The sequence below is a fragment of the Chionomys nivalis genome, chromosome 3 (genome assembly GCF_950005125.1).
Source record: "Chionomys nivalis chromosome 3, mChiNiv1.1, whole genome shotgun sequence".
NCBI classification, from domain to species: Eukaryota; Metazoa; Chordata; class Mammalia; order Rodentia; family Cricetidae; genus Chionomys; species Chionomys nivalis.
In genome coordinates this window covers 106,438,758-106,465,464 of record NC_080088.1, presented here as the reverse complement: position 1 = coordinate 106,465,464, position 26,707 = coordinate 106,438,758, and the positions used below count along the sequence as shown (strand labels likewise).

General features: G+C 46.4%; 1 protein-coding gene across 1 annotated transcript in view; it reads left to right on the top strand.

The window, feature by feature from the left end:
* Glt1d1 (glycosyltransferase 1 domain containing 1) overlaps window positions 1-26,707 on the top strand; it is a 74,724-nt gene that overhangs the window by 29,397 nt on the left and 18,620 nt on the right. The window contains 6 exon segments of the mRNA XM_057764488.1: window positions 3,569-3,605; window positions 6,220-6,251; window positions 6,253-6,280; window positions 15,166-15,261; window positions 16,120-16,169; window positions 26,117-26,160. Coding sequence (XP_057620471.1) covers window positions 3,569-3,605; window positions 6,220-6,251; window positions 6,253-6,280; window positions 15,166-15,261; window positions 16,120-16,169; window positions 26,117-26,160 — 287 coding nt within the window.

Here is a 26,707-nt window from a genome sequence, read left to right as displayed (position 1 = left end):
TATTTCTAGAAAGGTAATTAAGTTGGGTGTAGTGACATGCTGATCCCAGCACAATCTTGCTGCTATTCTCATGAGAAATACACTTCCTAATACAAGCGCAAAAAGTCAAGATGACCCTTTCAGTTCCCCTTTCTACCCAAAATTAATTAAGCTGGCAGCTGAACTCTGTGGCGGGAGGAAATGGCTGTGCCTAGAGACTTGGGAGTGTGTCTGTTCACTCACCTCCCAGGGCTATTTCTCTGGGATCTAATGAATGCCTGAATGGTTGAGAGCCGAGGCTGCTTTGTGTGATAGTTTAAGAGGAATGGGGGAGAGTATTAAAATTCCACTTTAATAAATGGGAGAACTTAATACTTGATTTGACTAATTATTTGATAGGAAAAGCCAGCGTCCTTTTAGGTACACGCTCTGAAATAAATGAGTCTCCGTAAAAGACCCATTTCATAGACTAAAAGGGAAAAGAGAGTGGGGGAGGGGATGAGAAGGGTGGGGCTGGGCTCAGCTGTAGCGCACCTGCCTAGAATCCACCAACGAGGAGCTGCCGCTTAGCTTGGTGTTGCCATAGCACTTGATGAGGGGGCGGAGGCAGGGCTCAGTGGTGCAGCGCTTGTCTCTGAGGGTGAGCACCACAAGATGAGGGAAAAGGCAAAAGAAAAGAAAGACCAGACCACAGCTGTAAGAAGACCTCCTGTTCTTTGGCTAATATAATAAAAAGGCTAATCTTAACATTCAACTTTTCGCAAGTGGAAACTACATTAAAAGTTCTTGTAGTAGATTCAGAATCTAAGACTCAATGTTTGTTTTGAAATCACAGAAATTACTCCTGACTGTAGCTTTCTGAAAAGACTGGATCTAATAGTTACGGCTTGCTTAGAGGAAACCATCCCCCCTACACACAGTGTTCACACGCTGTATCAATGCGGGTCACACAGAGATCGGCACTTCTCAGGGAGGTTATTTACCCTTTTCCTATGCCTTTTCATATAAAATCTTTTGCCAAGCAGAAAATACACTGCAGCTACAAGAGATAACCCTGTAAAACAAGGCAGGGTCTCACCATGAAAACACTCACTCCGTGGGTGAGACTCTGAAGGCATTTATAACCGGGCTTGGATGCCGTTCAGTAGGGAGCATGCTCCTTAGCACACGCACAACCCGGAGTTCCATCCCCAGCCCACAAAACCTTAGTGGCGTGCCTCCGCAATGCAAGTACTCAGAAGCGGAGAATCAGAATCCAAAGTCGCCCGCAGCTACCGGGCTTGTTCGAGGTCAGCCTCGGCTCCAGGAGGTCCCATCTTATGCAAACAAACCAAAAGCCTGAGATGAAAATATGCGCCTGCATATGGATTCCAATACGGAGAGGCCCCGAGCCATAAGATGAGAGGCCTGGAATCCTGGCAAAGGCTGGACTCAGGGCATGGCACAATGTCTATGGAGACAAATTTGGCTCAGGGGCCATGGGCAGGAAAGTCAGTCCTGAGGAAGTTGCTGCTCTGAAGTACCAAGTCCCCCAAGACCACAGCCTGCACTGTGGGTTTAGCTAGCACACCTTTGAGCTTGTTATTATTTTTGAATTTACGTGCTAGCAAGGGCTAGGGTGCCACTGGGTAACTTGCCTGTATCCACTCTTCACTTAATTTATTTATTTATGTTTTGTTTTATGAAAAGTATCATCTTCTTTAAATAGGAGATTTTCATTTTGTTTTGCTTTGTTTTGAGACAGGGTCTCGCTGTAGCCCAGGCTGCCCTTGAACTCGAGCCATTCTCCTGTTTTTAGTCTGTGAAGTGATGAAATTATAGACACAACACCACTGTGCTTACCTAAAAAGTGATTTTTTTAAAAAAAATTTTGAAATACTTCCTATTTAAAGGTTTGGGATTTCAAGGGATTCCCTTAGGGACACCCGTATCTGCCATACAGTATCTGGAATAGGACAGCGGAGGCTTTGGTGGGCCAATGGTTCAAAGAACTAAATGAAAAAGGTGGTGCTGAAGCCAAAGCCAAACTGAAGGGAACCTTAGGTTCTGGAATGGAAGCTGCTCGTCCTCAGACCTGTGGCTGACTCTCCATCATTCTATGGGACGTCTGCCTGACTGGACTTTATCACCACGACTTGTTCTCCAAACTGACAAATTAGTTTGAGGACCATTGTGCACACCCCTTACAATGTCAGGACCTTGCTGTTAGCGGTGGCGCTATGCACCTGTGTGTGTGTGTGTGTGTGTGTGTGTGTGTGTGTATACACATGACAGGAATGGTGACCTCTGGCTTCAGGTGTCCCTTCCTGCCTTCATCAGAATATTTAGGTTACTCTGGGCAGTGGTGGCACACATCTTTAATCCCAGCACTTGGGAGGCAGAGGCAGGTGGATCTCTGTGAGTTCAAGGCCAGCCTGGTCTGCAGAGCAAGTTCCAGAAAAGCTAGGGCTGCTACACAAGAGAAATCCTATCTCAAACAGTAACAACAAAACAGCAGCAACAACAAGGGAATATTAGGTTACAAAATAAAAAGTTACACAGCATTGGTCCCCAGAGCTCACCTCCACAAGAGCTGTATTTCAACCACAGCCGTTGGCATCTTCGAATCCCCTCTGCCATGGGACAGAGGATTTCCTGCCCCCTCCAGCTCCCACCTTTGTTCATTTAATGATTATTTGTCCCCCTGTGTCTCCAGAACCTAGAAAAATGAACTCTTTGCCCTCTAGTGGCTTTGTGCCCTTTCACCAGGAAACGGTACAAAGAATAAGAAGCTGGCATCTTGTCACAAAGGGGAAGGAAGAGAAGGAAGAAGAGAAAAGATATGAGAGAAAGAGGGGAATGGACAGTAGAAGGGAGAGGGAGAGAAGGAATGAGTGAGCAGAAGAGGGGACCGCTGCTTCTGCCTGAATCCTGGAGACACTGAGGTCTCTGCCAGGTCTTGGGGCCAACCTGTCCTCACTGGCCACCACTTTGGGTCTCTACCCACCACCTCCTTCTTTCCTCCCACCTCTTTCTCCCCCTTTCCTTTCTTCCCTCCTCCTCCTCTTCTTTCTTGGTCCTGAGGGATGGGAGATACCTTTCTCAAGTTAGGGACAAAGTACTATAGCTGAATGGCACTGCCCCACCCTCCTCCCCTGCTTCAGCAGCTGGTGCCCTCCTGGGCCTCAGGGACTCTCCTGCTGACAGCCCCCATGAGGCTGCAGTACTGGCATTTCTTTCTTCATTCTTTTTCTTCTTTTTTTTTATTTTTGATTTTTTTTGAGACAGGGTTTCTCGGTAGTTATTGGTTCCTGTCCTGGAACTAGCTCTTGTAGACCAGGCTGGCCTCGAACTCACAGAGATCCGCCTGCCTCTGCCTCCCGAGTGCTGGGATTAAAGGCGTGCGCCACCACCACCCGGCTCTTCATTCTTCTTAGTGATGCAAAACCCACTAGGGTGGAAGGACCTCTGTACCCCTCAGAAGCCAATGTGGGTGACTTAGAGATGTTTCTGAAAGGGTATTTAATTATCTTGATTTCTAAAAAGCATAGAATGGTTGGATCATCCAATTAACTTTACCCCCCCCCCCCCATTCTTTCCCTTTTAAAAGCCACATGCTACTGGGAAGATCTTTGTCCAGAGTCAAGGTAAGAATTATATATATATATATATATATATATATATATATATATATATATATGTGTGTGTGTGTGTGTGTGTGTGTGTGTGTGTGTGTGTGTGTGTGTATGTAATTTATTAAAACGTATTTATAATACATATACAGTTTATTGCATTTATTTTACCTATTTGTGTTCATATTCATACCACTGCATACACGTGAAAGTTAGAGGACACTTTTGGGACTTGGTTCTCCTCTCTTTTCTTCCTTTTTTTCCCTCTTTTTCTGTTGGTTTTTCAAAACAGGGTTTCTCGTGTAGCCCTGGCTGTCCTGGAGCTCACTCTGTAGACCAGGCCTCCCTCCAACTCAGAGATCCACCTGCCTCAGCCTGAATGCTGGGATTAAAGGTGTGTGTTACCACCTGACTTTGTTCTTTCTTTTCACCATGTGGATCCCAAGGATTTAAATCAGGCTTGGTGGCAAGCATCTTCTTCTACTACTGAGTCATCTCTCTCAGCCCCAATTTGCTCTATATTTTGAAACAATGCTGGGTGATGAGATACTATAGTTTCTGAAACATATTTAGAATAATTAGCAGAGAGGATAACTTTCTGTTGCTGTCTAACATTAGAATAAAAGATGAGGAAATTATAAAATATAGAGAGGAATGCATATGACCATGTTTTCCACCAGTGGAGACAGACAGTCCAAGTGTATTTTATTTCTTGTTTGCTTTTCCTTCCTTCCTTCCTTCCCTCCCTCCCTCCCTCCCTCCCTCTCTCCCTCCTTTCTTTCTTTCTTTCTTTCTTTCTTTCTTTCTTTCTTTCTTTCTTTCTTCTTCTTTCTTTCTCTTGTTTGCTTCTCAAGATAGATTTTCTCTGTGTACTCTTGGCTATCTTGAAACTGGCTCTGTAGACCAGGCTGGCTTCAAACTCACTGAGATCCCCCTGCCTCTGTTTCCTGAGGGCTGAGATTAAAGACAACATAGTGCCCTCAAGCCCCATGCTTGGTTTTTCTTTTTAGAGACTCTCTGACCCAGGTTGACCTTGACCTCCCGGTCATCCTACCTCTATCTTTAGCTGTAATTACAGGAGCTTGTATAACACCTAAGTGAGACAAGAGTTGCCTTGTCCTTGGGGTGTGAACTCTTCTGCACCAAGCCATCCTCCCTCTCTCCCAGTACCCCCCCGACAGTGGCACACGACTTTCTTAGCCAGCTACAGTGACCCTTAAAAAGCACTATCCTAGAGGGCAGAGGATGGAGAGAGGGTTTCAAAGACTGATTTGGGAGTGATTTTTGAGTCAGGTGGACACAGGTGTAGTGGCCGAGGCAGGGGACACTGACTTGTGTTGGCTCCACAGGCTCCTCCTGGCTTCATCGAGTCACCCAGGTTCTAGTAGGCCCCTGAGACCATAGCACTTGGTGAAGTCAGAAAGGAGGTCAAAGCTGAGTGAGTGGCCAGCATGGGGTACAGGAGATCTTGGAACTGGATGCAATCCTCCTGCCTTCCAGCCTCCCAGGTTAGAGGCATGAGCCATCACTCTTAGCCGAAACGTTCGTTTTAACTTAAGTCCATCTGAGGAAATGACAGAGTGTACACCTGTGTATATATATGTATACGTTGATTCTTGAATTTAGGGGTTGTAAATGAAGGTGAACTTATCCATATTGGGTTTCATGGTCTAAGTTGATAAGGACAACTGACCAGGTCTCTTCCTCAAGAGGGCACAAGATCTCCTTACAGGTGGTTGTGAGCCACCATGTGGTTGCTGGGAATTGAACTTGGGACCTTTGGAAGAGCAGGCAGTGCTGTAAACCACTGAGCCATCTCTCCAACCACCATATACGGGCTGCCCATGCTTGCTTCAGAAAAAAACAAAATGAAGATGAGCCTTTACCCAGTTTTTTGTTTGCTTATTTGTAGTAAGAAGTCACTAGTTAGTTCCCAGCTGCTCAGCCCCCAAATAATCACACAGATACCATATTATTTGCAACATTGTTTGGCCAATAGTTTAAGCATTTCTCTGGCTAGCTCATATCTTAAATTAACACATCTCCACTAATCTGTGTATCACCACGAGGCTGTGGCTTACTGGGTAAAGTTCTGGCGTCTGTCTCCAGCAGGGCTACATGGCTTCTCCCCGACTCTGCCTTCTTTCTTCCAGCATTCAGTTTAGTTTTCCCCATTTAGCTCTGTTCTACCCTATCACAGGCCCCAGACAGCTTCTTTATTAATCAATGGTATTCACAGCATACAGAGGGGAATCCCACATCACTTTTTAGTTTTGGCTTTTGAGTTTTCAAGACAGGGTTTCCCTTTATAACAGCCCTACCTGTCCTGTAACTTGCTTTGTAGGCCAGGCTGACTCAAGCTCACAGAGCTCCACCTGCCTCTGCTTCCCTCACTAAGTGCTAATGTTTTAGAAGATTTTCCCAAATCTCTTTAAAGAGCTCAAGGTCTGTACCACCCAGAGGGGGTGGTGGTTCAGCAGGATGGTGCAGCCCTGGCATCCACAGGTGTACCCAATTTCTGTGCCGAGGGGCCCATGAAACTCCATTGTAGTGCTCAGGAGGTTGAATAGATTTATAAGAACCAGAACTTCACTTCTTCTTCTTTTTTTTTTTATATTCCTTCCACCAGGAATTGCAACGATACCAAATGTCAACTTTAATTAACTGGAACACCTTCCTCCAACAATCAGGTAAGACATGGCTCCCTTTCTGGGTCTTTGCCAGAAGCATCCTTTGCCATCTGCCCTTAGGGCCCTGTTCAGACTATCTTGCTGGACCTCCTGCTTTTCTCTTTCTATAATGCTTAGGTCTTCAGTAATGGGGGTGGCGTGATCTCCTTTCTTTATGCATTCACCTGGATGTTTTCTTAGGAGGCATTCCTAATAGCTGGTTTCTGTGTGAGATGGTACACTTAATCTGAGCTCCATGCATTTTGCAAGACTGTCACCCGGCAGGATGGCATCAGGACACAGCCTGATGGTGGAGTGGGGAGGGGCTTTTTCCAGCCTGTGGTGAAATTCAGAGAAACTTAACCACTTCAGCTCCTACTTGTGGTGTGAAATGAACTCAGCCATGATGTGTGAACAAAACCTTATTGTGCCAAGTCTTTTAAATACAGGCTGTCCATACATGAGGCCTGCTGTATATAATTGTTTTAAGGATCAAAACTTCCAATTAGATTGCCATCCCAGTTATTCTGGGTCCTAAGGGATAGAAAAGTAAAGCTGTCTTTTGACATGAGATTCGAGTTTAATAATTCCTCTGTTCTAAGTCAACATCTTTTCCCAGAAATGACCATGCCATATAGTGATCAGTCAGATGTGTGGTCATTCAGATGTGTGCACTTGAATATGTGTGATGGGTATGTGTAATAGTCATTCAGATGTGTGTACTTGGGTATGTGTGATGGTCACTCAGATGTGTGCACTTGGGTATATGAGACGATCATTCAGATGTGTGCACTTGGGTATGTGTGACGGTCACTCAGATGTGTGCACTTGGGTATATGAGACGGTCATTCAGATGTGTGCACTTGGGTATGTGTGATGGTCATTCAGATGTGTGCACTTGGGTACGTGTGAAGGCCAGAGCGCAGCCTCAGGTCATCCTTAGGAGCCATCCACCTCGTTGTTAGAGACAGTATCTCTCACTGACCTGGAGCTCATCTAGTCGTGCAAGATGACTGGCCAGTGAGTCCCAGGAATCCTCCTGCCTCCATCTCCCCAGCACTGGGATTAAAAGTGCACATCCATATGCCTGGCACCTTGTTTTTTTAAAGAAGCATTCTGGGAATGGAATACAGGTAGGTCCTCATTTGCAAGTTCATTCTTTACTGACTGAACCATCTCCCCAGCCCTATATTTAGTAACGTTTACAGGGTTTAAGCTCTGGGGGTCCTGGAGGGGAAAGCTGAAGTTATAGGCTTTACTACAAACTTCCAAGACTCAAAATTTGAAACCAGCTCCCCATCCGCAGCTGATGTAAGGACGCTCCAATCCCATTTCCTCTCCAAAAGCCTTACCTAAAACCACCACAGATTGCATGTCAGCCTTAGTTTCACTTGAAAAGAAAAATCCCAAGCATTTTATTAGAAAAAAATTCTGTAGCACGTTCATCAATCCCCATGACAGCAGTGTGGCTGTTCTCGGCGTTACAAATGAACCTCTGAGACCCCATTGCTTCTTCATGTCAGCATGTGGGTACAATTCTTCAGGACAGGGGGGCAGGCTTTAAATTGCATGCCTTAAGGTTATTTCAGTTTCGATATATTATAGGACACGACAGAGGCGTAACTGAGACCCATAATTCCTGAACTCCAAATGGCATTTCATCAAACCCCCTAGTCTCAGGGCTGATGGTTGGGCTTGCAGTTGAGTGAGCAACAGAACAGGCAGGAGTTTTGAAACACTCCACTGAAGGCATTTTCCCCATAGGCTGACTTGGCTACTGTCCCATCTCAATGTGAACAGTTAGAAATCCTGTCTGTTTGGAATCAATGGGTTCAAGGAAACTCTGGCTGTGGCTGGGGTAGCTGATTGCAGGGGGAATACAGTAAATCAGAGGAGCCATTGGAATTCTTCTGTGGGTTTTACAATCAGGTGTGAGTCCCTATTTGTACAATTGACTGTCTCTGTTGAGTTTGGTCTTGGGGGATGACTGGCCTGTTAGCCCTGCTCTGTCTCACTGGGATTCTGGAGTTTGTGTGACTCGAGATCGTGCCCTACCCCTTCTTTGTGCCTCAGACGATGAGAACAGAAGACGTAGAGGATTTGGATGTGCTCTTAGTGATCATTGCCCTCTAAGTTCTGGTTGTTTGGGTATAGAGAGTGGGCAGGTAGAGCAGGACCTCACACGACCATCTAAGTTGGTGAGTTACCAAAATTTATAGCCTGCTCCTTAGACATCTGATGTTAGTTTTTGTTTGTTTGTTTTTTGAGACAGAGTTTCTCTGTGTAACAGCCCTGGTTGTCTTGTAAGTCATTTTGTAGACTAGGCTGGCCTTAACCTCACAGAAATCTACCTGTGTCTGCATCCCAAGTGCCGGAATCAAAGGCATGTACCATCTGTACATCTGATCATCTGATACCTTTTTTTTTTTTTTTTTGAGACAGGGTTTCTCTGTGTAACAATCTTAGCTGTCCTGGAACTAGCTCTTGTAGCCAGGCTGGCCTCGAACTCACAGAGGTTCACCTTTCTCTGCCTCCTGAGTGCTGGGATTAAAGGCATGCACCACCACCGCCTGTGTGCCACCAGGGCTCACTCTCCTCCCACCATCCCCCCAACCCTATTTGTTTTTCTTTTTTTTAAAAAAAAAAATTATTTATTTATTTATTATGTATACAATATTCTTTCTGCGTGTATGCCTTCAGGCCAGAAGAGGGCACCAGACCCCATTACAGATGGCTGAGCGCCACCATGTGGTTGCTGGGAATTGAACTCAGGACCTTTGGAAGAGCAGGCAATGCTCTTAACCACTGAGCCATCTCTCCAGCCACCCTATTTGTTTTTCTATGCAATGGAGACCCTAACATCTTAAAGCCCACTCCCCGTCCATTTCCAAGAAAACCCACTTGGTTTTGCTATGGGATGATGGTGCTACTGGATCTCCATTCTTTATGCAGCCATAAATCAAAATACTTTTTTTTTTAAAAAATCTACACTCCTGTCAGCACACCACCCTTCTCACATTTACAGTTGAGGGATAGAAGAGGTGCCAAGGCAGGGTACCGTGGCCCACACCCATAATCTCACCCCTCCAGAAGCAAGGGCAGGAGGCTCCTCAAAAACTCAAGCCTAGCCTGAGCTAGACAGCTAGTTCCAAGCCTGCTAGGGCTACGTCAGACCCTGCCTTGAGAAACAAAGCCAGTGATGGAAGAAGTGTTGACATGGGGGACAGGAAGCCTCAACAACTGGCATTTGGCTCTCCCAGCTGTTCTCACGTGTGATCAGACAGCCCCGGCTTTCGTCTGTCACTGGAAGTGGATGCTAGACCACCGAGAAGAAGAAAAAAAAAAGGCGTATTTTGTTTCAAAGCTAAAAATACCATTCCGTTGGCCCCTGAGCTATGTTAAGTACACGCACACCTGCGTACATGCCAGGGCTGGGTTCACATCTGCCCTCTGCCTAACCCAGTGTGGGAGGGAGGACGTGAGCAGGGCTAGCCACAGCTCCGACGTAAACAGCGGACAAAAGTCATTCGAGCTTTAGGTAGCACCTGCTTTCCCCAAGCCTTTGCAGGCTCATCTCTTTCTGTTTCCTTTTAAAAGCTAAGGACAAACCACAACACTTTCCCTTAAAGCCATCAAGGGCTTGGAGGGTGCCTGCCAGGTCACTCACTAGACCAGTGGCTCCCAACCTTCCTAATGCTGCAACCTTTTAAGACAGTTCCTCATGCTGTGGTGATCCCCCCAACCTTAAAATTGTTTCTGATCATACTTTATAACTGTCATGTTTGCTACTGTAATTAGTTGTAATGTAAATACTTTTGGAGATAGAGGCTTGCCAAAGGGGTCGTGACCCACAAGTTGAGAACCTCTACATTAGACAGAGTTCACTTGCAAGAGTACTGGGCTCCAGTCTTTGGTTCTGTGGTTCATTTTTTTTTTTTTTTTTTTTTTTTTTTTAACGTTCATGTGTCTGAAAATGAACTTTCTCTCTGTGGGCAGAACATGCCAGGTTCTTCTCTGAATTTTCTTTCTTTCTTCCTCCCCTCCCCCCTTTTTTTTTATTTCCAGAAGAAGAGCAGGCATGGAATGCCCTCGTCTGTCATTCTCTAATTTAGTTTCCTGAATTCTCATTACATTTAATCTCCAGCCCAGGAAAAAGATTTGAGAGGCGCAACGGATATAGGATTAACTCCGGCTCCCTCCAGGGTCTTCTGGGGCAGGAGGCTCAAAATCAATTTAGAGAGTTGGGGGGTGTGCACTTTGCTGAAGAGCAAACATCAAGGCACCTTGCCCGTAGTCAGTCTGAAGTATACATTTTTATTTTATTTATTTTCATTTAAATAACTTATTTTTGAGACAGGGTCTTATATAGCCCAGGATGGCCTTACATTGCTAGGAGTGCTAGCATTGTGAGTAAGCATTGTCATACCTGGTTTGTACCCTGCTGGTGAGTGGGTGCAGGGCTTCCTCCAAGCTAGACAAACCCCCTACTAATTGTTCTGTAGTCCCATCTATTAGATTGCTGAGGCAGTTGAAAGAGACAGGAGCCGGAAGGAGACAGGAGTCTAACCCTTCAATGGACGGGACTGTGTTTATTGGTGCACACAGTTGGGGGCAGACTCCTTCTGGAAGGGGTCAAAGGGCAGAAAGAATTGCATGGCATAGCTCACATTTCCTTCCTGAAGTCCCTGCCTCCCAGAGTTGCCTGCTCAGGTGAAACTGGCTCTCCCAATAGACGGTCAAGCAAGGTCCAGCAAGATGATCTGTGGCCTTGTAGGAACCCTGCTTCAAGGACGAGGAATTCTATCATCATCCACCTGAAGTCTGAAGTGTGTGTGTGTGTGTGTGTGTGTGTGTGTACTTTTAAGTTTTTTAAAATTGACTTTTATTTATGTGTGTATGCATTCTTTGTGTGGATATGGTACCATGTGCATGCCTGGTGCCCACAGAGGCCAGAGAAGAGCATCAGATCCACTGGAACTGGAGTTTCAGGTGGTTGTCAGCTGCTATATGGGTGGTGGGAACTGACCCGTGTCCTCTTTATGAGCATCCATTTCCCTTAACCACTGGGGTCTCTCCGGCCCCCGCAGCATGTTCGTCATTGTGAGTAAGCACTGCACGTGACACACAGGCATCATGGGTTCTCAGCTGCAATACGGTGCATACCTTCCTATAACTTACAGGCAGCATCCTGTGGAAATCAGGGATGAGGTTCATGGACCAGCTTCTTCCCAGGGCTGTCGTTCCAAGCCATCCAGGTCCCAGACGGTACAAGGCTAGGTTTCCCTATGACCTCTCAGCTGGGCCAAGGGGTGTTCAAGCAGTTCTTCTGAGCAGGTGACCCATGTGAGTGTCCTCAGCACCTAAGTCACATAGGTGTTTACAAGGTGCCAGGTCTCCCCAAGCAATTATGTGAGCTCCCAGAATGTCATCTTGGTACAGCATTTGGCATTTTATAATTTTCTCCTAATTCAATGAGACCACTTTCCCATCCTGGGGGTCCTCATGGCTCTCCCACTGGCTGCCCTTCCTTCTTCTTCCTCCCATGGATTTGAACACATCTCTACATCAAGGGTGTGAGCAGATTGGAGTCACGTTTCACTCTGGAGTTGGATGGATTGTCCTGTTGAATATATAAACTCCTGTGTATGTACACATGTTTTATGTGTATCTATGTGGCAGTGTGGTGCATGTAGGTCATGTGTGTGAATACACAGTCCTATGTGTTGGACTGAGAGACCTCTCCTTTAGCTAAGGAGCCTCCCCCTTGTTTTTCCCATGTGCAGAATTATATTTCCTTTGAAATTAATAAGCACATTTTTGGAAGGCACTTTTGATCTCCGGCTGCAAGCAGACTTTCAGTCTGAGGCTCAGGCACACATTAGCAGCTCTACACTGGGAATCAAGGCTTGGGCGGCCTTCTCATCCTGACCCTTCCTCCCCTTAGATTTTATTAAGGAGAATAGCTTATCATTTATTAAAGGCAATCGCTTGACTCCTGACCTTGTATTCTGGTGCCTGAATTCCAATTCTCCGACATTGCGTCCACACTCTCTCCGTAGCTTCTGGCTCAGACTTTAGTCAAACGTGCACTCACTAAGTTTTATCTGCTAAGATTAGTTAGGAAATTCAGAGCATGGGGGGGGGGACACATAAAACCCTCAACATAACTTAGTGATATTGAATTGAAATTCAATTCAGAGACTGTAGTAACTTTTTAAACGATATATTAATTATGCATAAAATGTATGTATGTATATGACATTATACATTATGATATTTTGATACATAGATAATATTTTATTATTTATTTATTTTGGGTTTTTGAGACAGTATAACAGCTCTGGCTGTCCTGGAACTCACTTTGTAGACCAGGCTGGCCTCAAACTCACGGAGCTCCACCTGTCTCTGTCTCTGCCTTTCCAATGCTGGGATCAAAGGCATGAGCCACCACTCCCTGGCCGTGTTTTATTTTATTTTTTTAAGATTTTTATTTTGTTTTTATTTATGCATGTAAATCTGTGTGCGGATACATGCAGTTGGGTGGAATGCTTGAGAAGGCCAGCAGGGGGCATCGGCTCCTCTGGAGCTGGAGTTTGCAGACCCTTACAAGTGGCCTCATGAGTGCTAAACTAAATTTGGGTCCTCTGCAAGAGCAATAAGCACTCTTAACCATCATGCCACCTCTCCGGCCCCAACATATAAAGTTTCTTGATTATATTCCTTCTTTCTGAATTTTCCTTCTTTCCTATGTTCATTCTTTCTTCATTTCATTTTCTTTCTTTCTTATTTATTTATTTATTTTTGAGACATGGTTTTGTTCTGTAGCCCATGCTGGTCCTGAACTCAAACTTGGCGTTATCCTTCTGGTTTAGGCTACTTCTTACTAGGATTGAAGGCATGTGCCATCTCACCTGGCTTAGAATGTGTGTGTGTGTGTGTGTGTGTGTGTGTGTGTGTGTAAGTGAGGGGTAAGTGTGGGGGTATCAAAAGGTTCTCAGGTATGCAAGGCAAGCATACTACCCCTGAGCTGCATGCCCAGCCCCCAGAATCGCTTTTAACGCTTTTCTAAGACAGGGCTCGGAGTCTTCCCTGTCAGTGTGAGTCTGTCCAGAGTCATTCTCGTTCTTCTCTTTGCTGACCATGTCCCTCCTGCACTGAGCTACACGTATGACACATATACCATTTTCATTCTCAAGACTTAGGTAAGTTCAGAAAATGGTTTGCATGAAATGGAAATCGACAAATGCCCATCCTCAGGAAGACAGCCTGGCACGTGCGTGGTTTTATGGGCCAATTACAAAGGCTGCAAACCCCGATATTTTAGACCAGCTTTTTCTCCTGAGTCTATTAATAGTTGCCATTAAATCAATTATCCACCAGTTGCCATAAAATACCTCAACATCTCCTGGTTCCAAACAACTATGGCCCTTCCTCATGATTTTTGTGGATGTGAACTGTTGTGGTTTGTGTCTCAGCTGGGCAGCCTCTGTCTGCTCCGGGTCCGTCAGTGCTGTCCCCTCCTTGCTTACATGTGTCTGATACCCAGCGTCACCTCTGGGCGGGGACCTCACTCTGTCAAAATGAGTCTCTTTATCAAGTCTTTTTTTCCCCCATAAAAGTGGTGTGGCCAGATGACCAGGGAGTGATAAGGCCTCTCACAGCCAAGGTTCAAAGGTTACATATGAACATATTCCTGCATTTTGTTGGCTAGGAAGGCTCACACCCCATCTAGAGGTCAGGGCTGAGGAAGTCAGCTTCACTTGTCATGAGAAGAGGCACCAAGAATAGTGCTCACTGCTTGTCCTACATCACAGATTTGGCACTCCTAGGCCTATTATTATTATTATTATTATTATTATTATTATTATTGCTGTTGTTGTTATTCATATGAGTGGCTCTTTGGCCTTATTTATGTCTATGCACTACATTAATGCAGTACCTATGGATGCCAGAAGGGGGCACCAGAGCACCACATCCCCTTGAACTGAAGTTACAGATGGTTGTGAGCTTTGTGAGCTACCATGTGGGTGCTGGGAACTGAACCTGGGTCCTCCGCAAGAACAACCAGTGCTCTTAACTGCTGAGTCATCTCTCCAGCTTCTTTCCCTCTCTGTTCTTTTCAAAGCTATACAGATAGCTCCATTGGTAGAGTGCTCGTCCAACATGCAGGAAGGCCTGGGGTTGATCCCAGCATAAACTGGGCGTGATGGTATATGGCTGTAGTCCTGAACTTAAGAGGTGGAGTCAGGAGGATCAGAAGTTCAAGGTCCTCCTCAGCTACGTAACGAGCTTGCGGTCTGCTGGGACTATTATAGGAGACACTATCTCATACTCTCCACACGAGAAACAAAACAGAAACAAACGAGAGAGAAAAAGAAAACCCTTCTCTACAAACACGCGTCTACTTTTAGAACGGTTGCAGTTTTCTGAGGTATAGTTGACAAATCCAACTGGCACATACAGAAAAAACAACAGGACGACAAGACGGATGTGTGTGTTTCCTATTCCCGGGGACATATGCTCATACCTAGCGTGCATCTGTGAATTCGTGAGTACTCTCACCCAGAAGCCACTTTTCTAGCTGCGTCAAGGAACTCACACTTTTCTCAACTGGAACTGTGCCCACGTCCTTCCTGGGACTGCTCACCCCTATCACTCGTGGCTGGGGCAGCTCTCCCAGGCCCCATCCCTCCCTCTCTAGGGCAGAGACCTTGCATTTCACAGGCAGAGCGAAACTCGGGTTTATCTATGCTTGGAGAAGCTCATGTGTGGCGAGGCAGTCAGAGGACATGGAAGGGGTCAGAAAGTCAACGTGGGAACCTCTGTTCTGCACAGTGATGTCACTACTGCAGCGTAGCTGTATCCCCCACCCCCCCACTGAAGTGGCCCCCGCTCTTACGTTGCAGAGATTGACCAAAATGCAGACAACCTGTACGTGTTCCTGGTAATATGTGGACTCAGGCCCGTGAAGGACCCTCTGTTCTTGGTAGACGCGTTCTCAGGTATGTGGTCCAGTGTCTCCCTTCCTTGTCATGTGGATTTGTGGATAGAGATGTGCCTTGCTTGGTCTTGTGTTCTTTCTGGATGGCCCCAGCTGGCCATGAGTGCCCAGTCCTCCTGCTTGAGATTCCTAAGTGAATTGCTGGCATCACACCACGAGCCATCTTGCCTGGTGGGACCACTTTTCTTTCTCCCCCCTCCTTTTTTTTTTCTTTTTGCACATAAGCAGAACTATTTCTAGATCATCACTTTGGAAACAGCCAGAAGGGTAATTTATTGGATAACTATCTCTGTGTAGACTTGCAACTTCGGTATGAAGGATGGTGGAAAAATTGGAAATAATTATAAGGCTAAAAGATTTGTTTAAAATTTCATCACTTTTTTAAAAAATAAAGATCCCCTTATTTTTCTGTGTTTGTGTATGATGTATGTGCAGTGCCTGTGGATACCAGCAGGGGGCCCTGGGACTGCCCCACCCCAGAACTGGAGTTACAGGCAGTTGTGAGCTGCCATGTGGGTGTTGGGAACCAAATGTGGATCCTCTGCAAGAGTAGCAAATGTTTTTAACTGCTGAGACATTGCTTCGGCTCCCAAAGAAGCAAATCTTCGTGTAAAAGCATACAATACTACATGTGGGCATTCTAACCAAGTGAGATCAATCCTGGTTAGCATGGGTGAATGCTTAATGACCTAAAAGCACAAAGCATGCTGGGGAGAAATTTGTAGTTAAGCTGAATTGTTTTCTCAGCTGTGACTTGAAGCCACTTCAGGTCCTTTATTCAAAGTCTTTCTTTCTTTCTTTCTTTCTTTCTTTCTTTCTTTCTTTCTTTCTTTCTTTCTTTTTTCTTTTTCTTCCCAAGAATGGCATCAAGAAGAGCCCAGTGTTTACATGGTGATTGTAGGTCCTGAGGTGAGTCCTTGTGCTATGAATTTCTAGCTGGTGGCTGCTTTTTCCTACTGATTTTGTTTTCTTATTTGTGTGTGTACATGCATGTGTGTGAATTCAGTTCCTACTGGGGCCAACAGAGGGCACTGTATCCCCTAGACCTGGATTCAAAAGCGGTTGCTTGTCAGGTGCCCAGTGTGGGTGCTCAGAATGGAACTCAGGTTCTCCGTAAGGGCAGTGCACCCTCTACCTGCGGAGTCAGCTCTCCAGTTTCTCTTCTACTGACGTACAATACATTTTCTAAAACTAGTGTATGTTCCTCTTCTATATACCCAGGCATTTTTTCTCTTTAGGTAACTTTTCTCTTTAAGTTTGCCTTTTTATCATATTTTACTGTTTAATATGGCAAGTGCAGGGGTGGCCATGCATCTACAGCACACATGTAGAGGTCAGAGAGCAGCCTTGGGGAGTCTTTCTACCATGTGGGTCCCAGGGATTGAACTCAAGTGTCAGGCTTGGTGGTAAGCACCTCTAATGCTGAGCTATCTCCTTGGCCCATAATTTGCATTAAAAAAAATGAAAACCATGGGGTGGAATGATGACTCAGCCATTAAAAGCACTGGCTGCTCTTCCAGAGGACCTGGGTTCAGCTCATGCACCCACAAAGTGGCTAACGAGCATCTGTAACTTCAGTTCCAACACCCTCACCGGGCTCTTCAGGCGTTGCATGCATGTGATGCAATGCATACATACATGCAAAACATGCATATATGTAAAAATATTTAAAAAATGAAAATCACCTGAGTCGTATCTCAGTGGTAGAACACTTGTCAAACTTGTATATGCAAGGCCCTGGATTCAGTTCCCAGAACTGTGTGTGTGTATGTGTGTGTGTGTCAGAGAAGCGGGGCGGGGGGGGGGATTAGATCAAAGTTAAAGCTTATAGCTGCTGTTCACCTTTATGGCCGACTTACTGTAAAGATTGCAATTACTTCAAACTAATTTACTGTTGCAAAGACTAATTAGATAATTCTTATGGGAAAACTGGTGGTTCATGTAAAGAGAAACTTAGTTAAAAATATATAGGCCAAACTCTACGTATGGTCCGAAGTATTTTGGAACCCTTTAACTGCTCAAACTGTGACTGCAGAACTGCTCTGGAACCCAGCTTCAGATCAAGCCACTGGCCTCTTTGGACTTTCATTTGCCCCAAGCACTTTGGAAAACAAAGTATACTCCATGCTCCTAGCCCGATGGGATCTGCATGGTCATTACCACTCTGTCTTCATGTGGCTTCTGTTCCTGGCTTCCCACTGTGTACCTTTCCCTCCAAACTCCTCTGCTGAAATCCTGTCTTGCAATGTGCTAAGATGAAATCTCTGGGGAGGCGACTATATTAAAGGGGATGAGGGAGCCCTCGCCAATGTGATCAGTGCCCTTATAGAAGAAGCCCCGGAGAGTTGCCCTGACTTTTTCATTGCGTGTGGACGCAGCAAGAGGCCACTACCTACCAGCCAGCAAGCGCAACTTATGAAATGCTCAGCCTGCTGATACCTTGATCCTGGCTTCTAGCCTCTGAGACTCTCTGCTACGTGTGTGGGTGCACCCAAGTTATAGTACAGCACAGGAGTAGCCTATCCGAGCTACAACATCAATCCTCTGTGGTGCTGAGTGGAATCCTCATCTGTGCAGTGTGAGCCACCTCTTCCATCTCCTTGTCTTGTTAGGCCAGGTGGTGAGAAGCCAGCTGGGAGTGTTTGCTAACTGACACCGACAGAAAGGGTATCCACAAACCTAGGAAACCCACGTACATAAGTCCATCTTGGTGAACCAGGGAGATTATTGGTGTTACTGGCAGGACTATGGGTGACTCAAAGGCTAGTAACAACACCAAAAACCCCACCCAGCCTGGGTGATGATGCATCCCTGGGGCTTCCTGCTCAACTTGCAGATAGTTCCCCTGAAGAGTCAGTCTCCTCTTCCCTGGCTACCGCTTCCCTGCTTCTGGGACCTCAGGGGGCTCAGTGAGCCCTGTGACTTTGTTGTGTCTTTCCTATGCCTCCCACCTCCATCCAGGAGGAAATGGATTCTCTATAGCATCAATCAGACGGTCTCACTTTCACTCACTGGTTTAGAAACTCGCCCCCAGAACCTAGCCACCACTTTCTACACTTCTCAGAGCCTCTTCCATTTGTCTTATTTATTCTAGCGCCCCGTGGACCTTCCCAGCACGCACAAGTGTTCTCTGTTTTCTTACAGCCTTTGGGAAGAATTGTGTTTACTTAGAATGAGGGCAGAGGTGCTAATAAAGATAACCAAGGTGGGGAGGGGCTGGTAAAATGGCTCCGTGGGTGAAGTGGGTGAGGGTGCTTGCTGTTAAACCTGTTGGCTCGATTTCAGTCACAGGGATCCACTTAATGGGAGAGAAACAATTTCCAGATGTTGTCCATTGCTACGTGTGCAGCCAAATTTAAAATACACACACACACACACACATATATACATACATGCACAATCAAGGGCTAGAATCTGTGCAGCCATGTCAGAGCCCTTGGTGAGAAGAGCTCTCTTGTTAGTCTAGTGACATAATACATAGTATAGCATGAGAGGTCCCACAGTCTTCAGGAAAATCCCAACACTTTAAAAGTTCAATGCCTTTTAACGGTGGCTTCCTATAAAACCCAAAATAAGTCACACACTTCTTATTTTAAGAGGGGAGAATCAGGACATAGTTAGAATCAGACCAAAGCAAAACTAAACTCTAACAGTATAAGCCATTCAGTGTCCGACATCTGGGACTCCGTCAAGAACCAGGCTCCAAAGGGCTTAGACAGTCCCAGCCCTCTGGTTCTGCCACCGCAGCACACACTGCCTGTCCTGCAATGCTCGGGGTAGCTTCACCCCACACCTGCCACTGTCCCCAGTGGTCACTCCATCATCTGGCATCTCCAGTATTCTGACATCACCCCTGAAACTAAAGCTTCACCCTCCCCAGTGATCTCTCCCATTGCCAATGCTCAGCTTCTCTCCTTGAGCCCTGGGGTCACCCATGCAGTCGAGGCTGCACCTTGACCAGTTATCTTCTTCATGGACTCCCTTCAGGGACTCTACCTCTGCCCCCATGGCATCAAGCCTCAGATTCTCTCCACGACCCCTTCAAGCCTGAAGCCTCCACTACAGATGCAGCTATCACTCCACCAATGACCTCCTGACCTTTCTAAAGGGACTCCAGCCCTGCCTGCCATAGGGTCCTCTCACCCTCTACACCCTCAAATCAGGTCCATGTAGGGGATTTCCACACCTTACTAAGTTTTTTTAAATTTTTTTAAAGATTTATTTATTATGTATATAATATTTCGCCCACATGCAGGCCAGAAGACAGCACCAGATCTCACTACAGATGTTTGTGAGCCACCATGTGGTTGCTGGGAATTGAACTCAGAACCTTTGGAAGAAGAGTCAGTGCTCTTAACCTCTGAGCCATCTCTCCAGCCCCATACACCTTACTAAGTGTGACTGCCAGCTTGAGGTGCAGCCTTCTGAGCCACTGCTTCTGTGTGCCGGCCCCAAGGAAATACCTTCTAGAAGATTCCTCCTGAATGGTGCTGGTCTCTCATTAACCACAGCTTAATTTTCAGTCCCAGCAAACCAGAAACCAGGCTTGCAATTTAAAACATCACATGAAGGAACGGCCCTGATAGGGTCTCTGAGAGACTCCCAAACTCCCTTCAGATACCCGTAAGCCAGGTCTGCGCTGCTCTTAGCATCATCCTCCCGCCTTATACAACAACCGCCCACCAAGGTCCGAGGACTCAACCGTCCCTTCAGCCCAAAGTTCCCAAATCCTTCCATAATCCTCCCCCAAAACAGCCCGGTCAGCTCCATCATGGCAAGATGCCACTCTCTGATACTAGCTGCCCATCCCCCCCAGTTTGTTTTCTGATCCTGTGATGAACACCATAAGGGAAATCAACTTAGACGGATAAAAGGCTCATGTGGCTTACAGCTCACCGTCCATCAAGAAGGGGAGCCAGGGCAGGAACTCAAACGGTAACGGTACAGGAACCGGAAGGCAGGAACTGAAGTAGCGGCCATGGAGGAACGCTGCTTATTGGCTTGCTCCTCCAGGCTTGCTCAATTTGCTTTTCTATATGACTCAGGCCCACCTGTCCAGGGGTGATACCACCCACAATGGGCTGAACCCTGCCTACATCAATCACCAATCAAGAAAATACCCCTCAGACTTGTCCACAGGTCAATCTGATGGGGGCAGATCAGTGGTACTCCCTCCCGAAGCCTGCACAATGGCTTCTCCTGAGATGCCACTGAAATTCCCCAGGGTCGGGGCTGGCTCAGGTTGGGTCCTTCTCAGATGTTCTTTTCTGACCTCTCTCTACAAACTCATTCTTTACCATTTCAAAACCTCCACACGTCTAAAATGGCCACAGTCAAGTGCTCAATTTATCATCTCTCTGAGTCTGGAACAGGAGGAGATTTAAGCCATTTTGTACTTTGAGTATTTGCTGTTGTGTTAGGGGCTCACATGCTGATAAGGTGAGTTTGCCAAGTGACCAGTGTCAGGACACATTAAATGTCCTGTTTCAATGGCTACAGCATACATTAATACCACCCCACCCCACCCCACCCCCAAGCCTCCTGAATCTTCCTGTCTTTCTTTTGGACCATTTCTGCCTTTGCTCTCTGCAGAGCTGGCGTCTCAGTAAGCACTTGTGGTATAAGTGGGATGCTTGGCGGGCTTATTTAGCTTTTCCACGTCATCTCCCATGCCTCTTTGCAAAGTTGCGTCAACTTGGCTAGATCATGGCCCATGAAGCAGACCCCCGCTATTACTGGGGAATCACTGTGTAGTTTGGCAATGACTACCTCCTACCTTGTAGCCCCAATCATGCAGAAGACTCTGGTGAAGATAGTGAGTGGGTTCATTCACATGCCTCTGCCACAAGTACCAAAAAAGGTTCCCAGCTCAAAGCGTGCCAGAGGACATCTTACGAGCTCAGTGGAGAAATCACAGGGGACGCTGAAGAGCCTTGAAATGAGCACAGTACGCCTCATGGTGATAAATGTCACTTAAGGGGAGAAAAGAGGCCCTCCCACCTTGCCTTTAGAGCTGGCTAGTGTACCAGGCTCAGGGCTCAGGAGAGTGTCAGGCTATTTCATAGGGACAGGGCCACCATGTGAGAGGCCACTCATCAGACCCTATTCAGTGGGGGAGAAGTGAGGATGAGTCATGGGCAGGCGGGATGAGATGGGGGCTGACCAGGACAGCTACAACAAAATCCAAAACTGTTTATGCATATGCACATTTTATTTTCAAGATTTCTTTCACTTCTTATGTATATGACTGTTTGACCTGCATTATGTATGTATGTTGTTCACGTGGGTGCCCGGTGCCTGCTGAGGTACCATGTGGCTGTATGGTGAAGGATGTCATGGCCCTCATTGACTTCGGGGACAGCTACCTAGCTGCTCTTGAGTTAATCATGTGCCTCCGTTTCCCCATCTGCAAAGGAGGAATGACTGACAGCAGTCCTTGCCTCCCAGTTCGCTATGAGTGAAAACTTGAGCCGTTCTTGTCCTTGGGGTAGTGTCCTGTGGCTATAGGGATGGAAGGAACGTTGTCGCCAATGGTCCCTTCCTGCTCTGACTGCCAGGATCCTGTTCCAGCTTCAGGGTGCTCTGAGCTTGGCTTGGGCTTTCCATAATGCTCCTTTGACCTCTCAGTTTCCCCATTTGAGAGAAGCACGTGTTCCTGCTCACAGGGCATCTTGTGTGGGACCTTTCCTGGCTCTTTGATAAGCGCGCTGGAGGCCAGAACGTTTGCTTTGGGCATGACAGCTTAATGACTTTGCCCGGTAATGTCTCCAGTGAAGATTATTTCCTCTAAGCCCGAGAGAGTTGAAACAATATATTTTGTTAGGAAATAAACAAGCTTAGAAGGAGGAGATGAGAATTTTTTCTCTGCCGCTTTCGATGTTTTTTTTCCCCCTTTAAGAATTCCATTAAGTAACAGCAATCCCCTCTTCCTTTGCTCTTTATCTCGTGTTTTGTTCCACTCGGCTTCACTAAGAGATTTGAAAATGAACTGACGTGGAAAGTAAACCCAGCGAAAGCCAGTGCCGATTGTAGTTTCATTTTAGAGCTCGCTCTTCGCTCCTTAGCTACGCTCCAGCTTTGCATCTCAGCCGTCTCAGAGCACGGGCTTGTTTGCTTGACAAATTATCTTTCCCCGAATCGTTCATCAAGAGAGCCAAAGCATGCTCGTAAAGATGAAAAGATGACCTGGCTGAAGTACCCCCCTCCCACACACACACACATACGACTTTAACATGAAAAGAAATGTGGAATGAAAGGCTTGCAGCTTTTTGTTGATTTTTATCTATGTGTACGTATGCACATGACATGGTGCATGTGTCTAGAGGTCAAAGGACAGCTTTCTGGGGTGGGGAGAATGGGGTTGTCCCAGGGATCAAACTTAAGTCATTGTGCTCGGTGGCAAGCACAGTTGTCCACTGAGCCATCTGGCCAGCCCAGAAGGAGGGTTCATGCGGGGGGTCGTAGTGAGATCTAGTTGCTTAGGATACTTGGAGCCTGAGGCCTCGAGAATGGGAAGTGGAAAGGGAGTTCTCATGCATGGGATGTTCTAGTCACTGCATGGGATCCAGGGAAGGAGACGGAGGTGCAGAGGAAAGAGGCAGAGCTATCATAGATGGAGATCCTCCGTGGCAGGTAGCAGGATAGTTGGGGAGGAGGTGGTGCTGCTAGTCTGGGTAGTAACAGGGATTAAAAGCATTTCAGAGATGTGGCATTTCAGAGATACTGCATCCCGGAGGCTGACTTCTGGAGGCTGGGACACAGGTTGGCCAGAAGGGGAATAATGAGGAAGGTGGCAGGAATTTCATGGGCCTTTACTCTGTGTGTGTGTGCCCACCCTCATGTGTGCTTGAATTAGTGCATATTCCTATGGCGGGCCATCCACCTTTTGTTTTGAGACAGACTCTTTCATGGTTCTGGGGCTCACAGATCTGGCTAGGCAGACTCTTCAGGAAGGGCCAGGTATCTTCTACTCCCTATCCCTTAAGCTAGAATTATGAGCATACACTATAATGCCTTGATTTTTAAGGTTTAAATTATTATACATACATACGTGCATACATACATACATGTGTGTGTGCAGATACATAATAACCACTTGAGTATAGGGGTTCATGGGGGCCAGAAGACAGTGTCCAGATCCCATGCAACTGGAGTTACAGATGATGGTTTTGAGTGTTACCCAATATGAATGCTGGGAACCCATTCTTCTGTAAGGGCAACAAGTGCTATTCGCCACTAAAGCCATCTCTCCAGCCCTGACTCCTGGCTTTTTAAAATGTGGGTTCTGGGGATTGAACTGAGGTCTTCATGGTTACAAGGCAATCATTTACCAACTGAACCATCTCTCCAGCCTCTGTCCCTCAAACTTTTTAGGATGAAATCAAGCAGAACCAAGGGAGCTTGACTTGCAATCTGCCCAAGTGGAAACACTGGTCCAATAGCTTTCCTGCTCTGGGACCCTGGTGAAGTTACACAACCTCTCTTAGTCCTCCTGTGTGGAAGTGTTTGGTAGTAACATTGTTGCTAGAACCAATTTAACAACTGTAAAGGACTTGGCACATGCTCTTCTAGCTTATGTGGCTACAGAGTAGTAATTATTAAGAGCCAAAATAGCGGCGATTTGCTGTTCATAACTATGAGCCTCTCTCTGCACAGATCTTCCTGGGAATAATTACAAATTCTTACGCATTCATGTTTGATATGATGTAGCCCTTCAGATTCCCAGGCATGTAGGGGTCCCGGGGATATCAGCAACCCTAACAGGGACAGCCCTTTGGGATCTTGGGCAAGCATCTGAGCAGTCGCAAGGATCCAAGGCGCACCATATAGCACTTCTCTCAGGAGAAAGTGAAACCGAGTTCCTGGGAGAAGGCAGTCTATCACCTGCCATTAGAAGTGGCCGTCCTGGCGTTTGCTTGCAGCTAGCCAGCATGCTTGTAATTCACGATGGCTATTGGCAGCGTGTAAATGAGAACAGAATGAGAGCAGGAATTGGATCTGCTTTCTTCACAGCCCGGCTGGAGCCAGTGTTGGGAGGGGCTGCTGGCACCCTGCGTTCCCGAGCTCGGTTCACACCCTTGCTGTGTCTTTGAAACAATGTCTAGGATTTTTTTTTTTAAAAGTTAAAAAAATGTCCTTTTATTTTTATTTATGTGTTGCATGCAGATGCCATTGAGCCACCTCTCCGCCGAAAATAAGTCTTTTAGAATTTTTTCTCTTTCTTTTTCTTCTTCCTTTTTTTATTTTCTGAGTCTGGCTCTCATTCTGTAGCTCTAAATGTCTTACTAGGTAGACCAGGTTTGCCTCGCTCTCATGAGAGACCCCCACCTGCCTTTACCTCCCAAGTATTGGAATTAAAGGCGAGTGTCATCATTCCTGGGCTCTAATTTTTTTTAAAAAAACAAATACATTTATTTACATATTTATCTTGGAGGAGGCACATGAGCCACGGTGCACGTGGGTCCTAGAGATCCAACTCAGGTCTGGTTTGATGGCAAGCATCTTGACCCACTGAGCCATCTTCATCTTGCTGACTCTAGAATTTTGTGCTGAAGAGAGCTTTTTCTATTGCAAAAGCGTTTTAGCAGTCAGGCAGGAGACACTGAGGGTCCAGTCTGCCTGATGTAGTTTGTCAGATGTCTCAGTGTGGGGTTTGTGGCGAGCATCAACAAGCTGGGTGACCGACTCTACAGCCTCCAAGCAAACTGACCTTGAACTCCTGAGCCAAGTCTGACCTTGAACTTCTGTCCTCCCTGCCTCCACCCCTGAGGGCTGTAACACAGGTTTGCACCGCCACGCCTGCGCTAGCTCCTGCTTTCTAGATTCACTTCTGTTGCTACCTAATTTAGTCCTTTCTCTTTGTGTCTGAAATTATACTCGTGTGGGTAAACACATTTTTGTTATTCATTGGCGGAGGGGGCGCGTCCTTGATTTGCAAGCTGCATTTCTGAGAAGGCTCCTCGGTAAAAACAAACTTTGATTCCATGAACTACTTTGTCAGAGGCTTACTGAGGTTTCCCCTGCATCCTCTTGATTGCTTTTATGACAGATTCCATCTGCATCATTTAAGAAAGCAAGCCTTCCTCTGAAGGACGGGGCACTTAAATTGTCCTGTCTCTAGGAATGCTCCACTGTCCTTTAACGTCCTGAGGTGTCCCTGGACTCAACCCTCACAGAAGGTGGCACACACAGTCCAGGTGCCCTCTGCTCCTTCCTGTTCTTGTCCTCATTGTGTAACTGCTAGATTTGGACTGTTCCTCTGTTTGTTTGTTTTTTCCCCTATATTTATCCTTTCTGAACTACTGAGTGGGCTTTGAGCCTGTTACAATTTATACTCTGTAGACTCGGATTTAGGTCAGGTTCACCCCAGCCCTAGGCAGGGTCTTTTAAATATCCAAAGCTGGCCTGGAATTTGCCACGTAGCAGAAGATGAACTCCTGATCCGTTTGCCTCTTTCCAAGTGTGAAGAGTACGGGTTTTCATCATCACACCTGGTTTACTCAGTGTTGGGGATTGATTGAACCCAGGGCTTTATGCATGCTAGTTAGGTGCTCCACCACCTATAGGGTCAGGATGTAAAAATCCTCTCTCTCTCTCTCTCTCTCTCTCTCTCTCTCTCTCTCTCTCTCTCTCTCTCTCTCTCTCTCTGTGTGTGTGTGTGTGTGTGTGTACGTACATGCCATGGCGCATGTGTGGAAATGAGAGGACAACTTTGGGGAGTCAGTTATCTCCTTCAATCATGTGAGTTTCTGGATCCAGGTCCTCAGGCTTTTGCAGCAAGGGCCTTGATCTGCTGAGCCATGTGCCAGCCCGAGGCTCAGGGGTTTTAAGTGTTTCTTGTCCCTCTCTTTTTCCAGGTGGATCCAGCTTTTACAAGGGAAGTGAAAGACCGGGTGAGGAGGTAGGCGTGGCAGGCAGGTGGCGTCTTGCACACTAGGAATCATGAATGGCAGAATGGTTCACGAGTCCCACCTTGCCCATGGCAGACTGCTCTAAGTGGGTTGCCAGTACTGCATCCTTTAATGTTCCCTATGATCCCTCAAGGTCATGCTTTGGGCCTCAAGGTATAGGCAAATAAATGGATGCACTCGAAGTGTAAGATGCCCTACCTCCCTAGTCATCTGCGGAAAGGCCAGAGCAAACCATTTTGTCTCTCTGCATATCCCAGGCTGGACTGGAATCAGAAGCCTCCTACATGGTGGGGTTCTAGGTATGTGCCTCCATGCCTGAAGACGGTGTAATACTGATGACACCGGCAAAAAAAAAAAAAAAAAAGAAAGAAAAGAAAGAAAAAAATATATAAATTAACAAATATTTAGGAACAGATGAAGGCTCAGTTGGGTCAGAGCACTGGCTGCTCATGTAGAGGACCCAGGTTCAGTTCCTAACATCCATAGTGTGACTCACAATCACCTATAATTCCAGCTCCAGAGGATCTGATGCCCTCT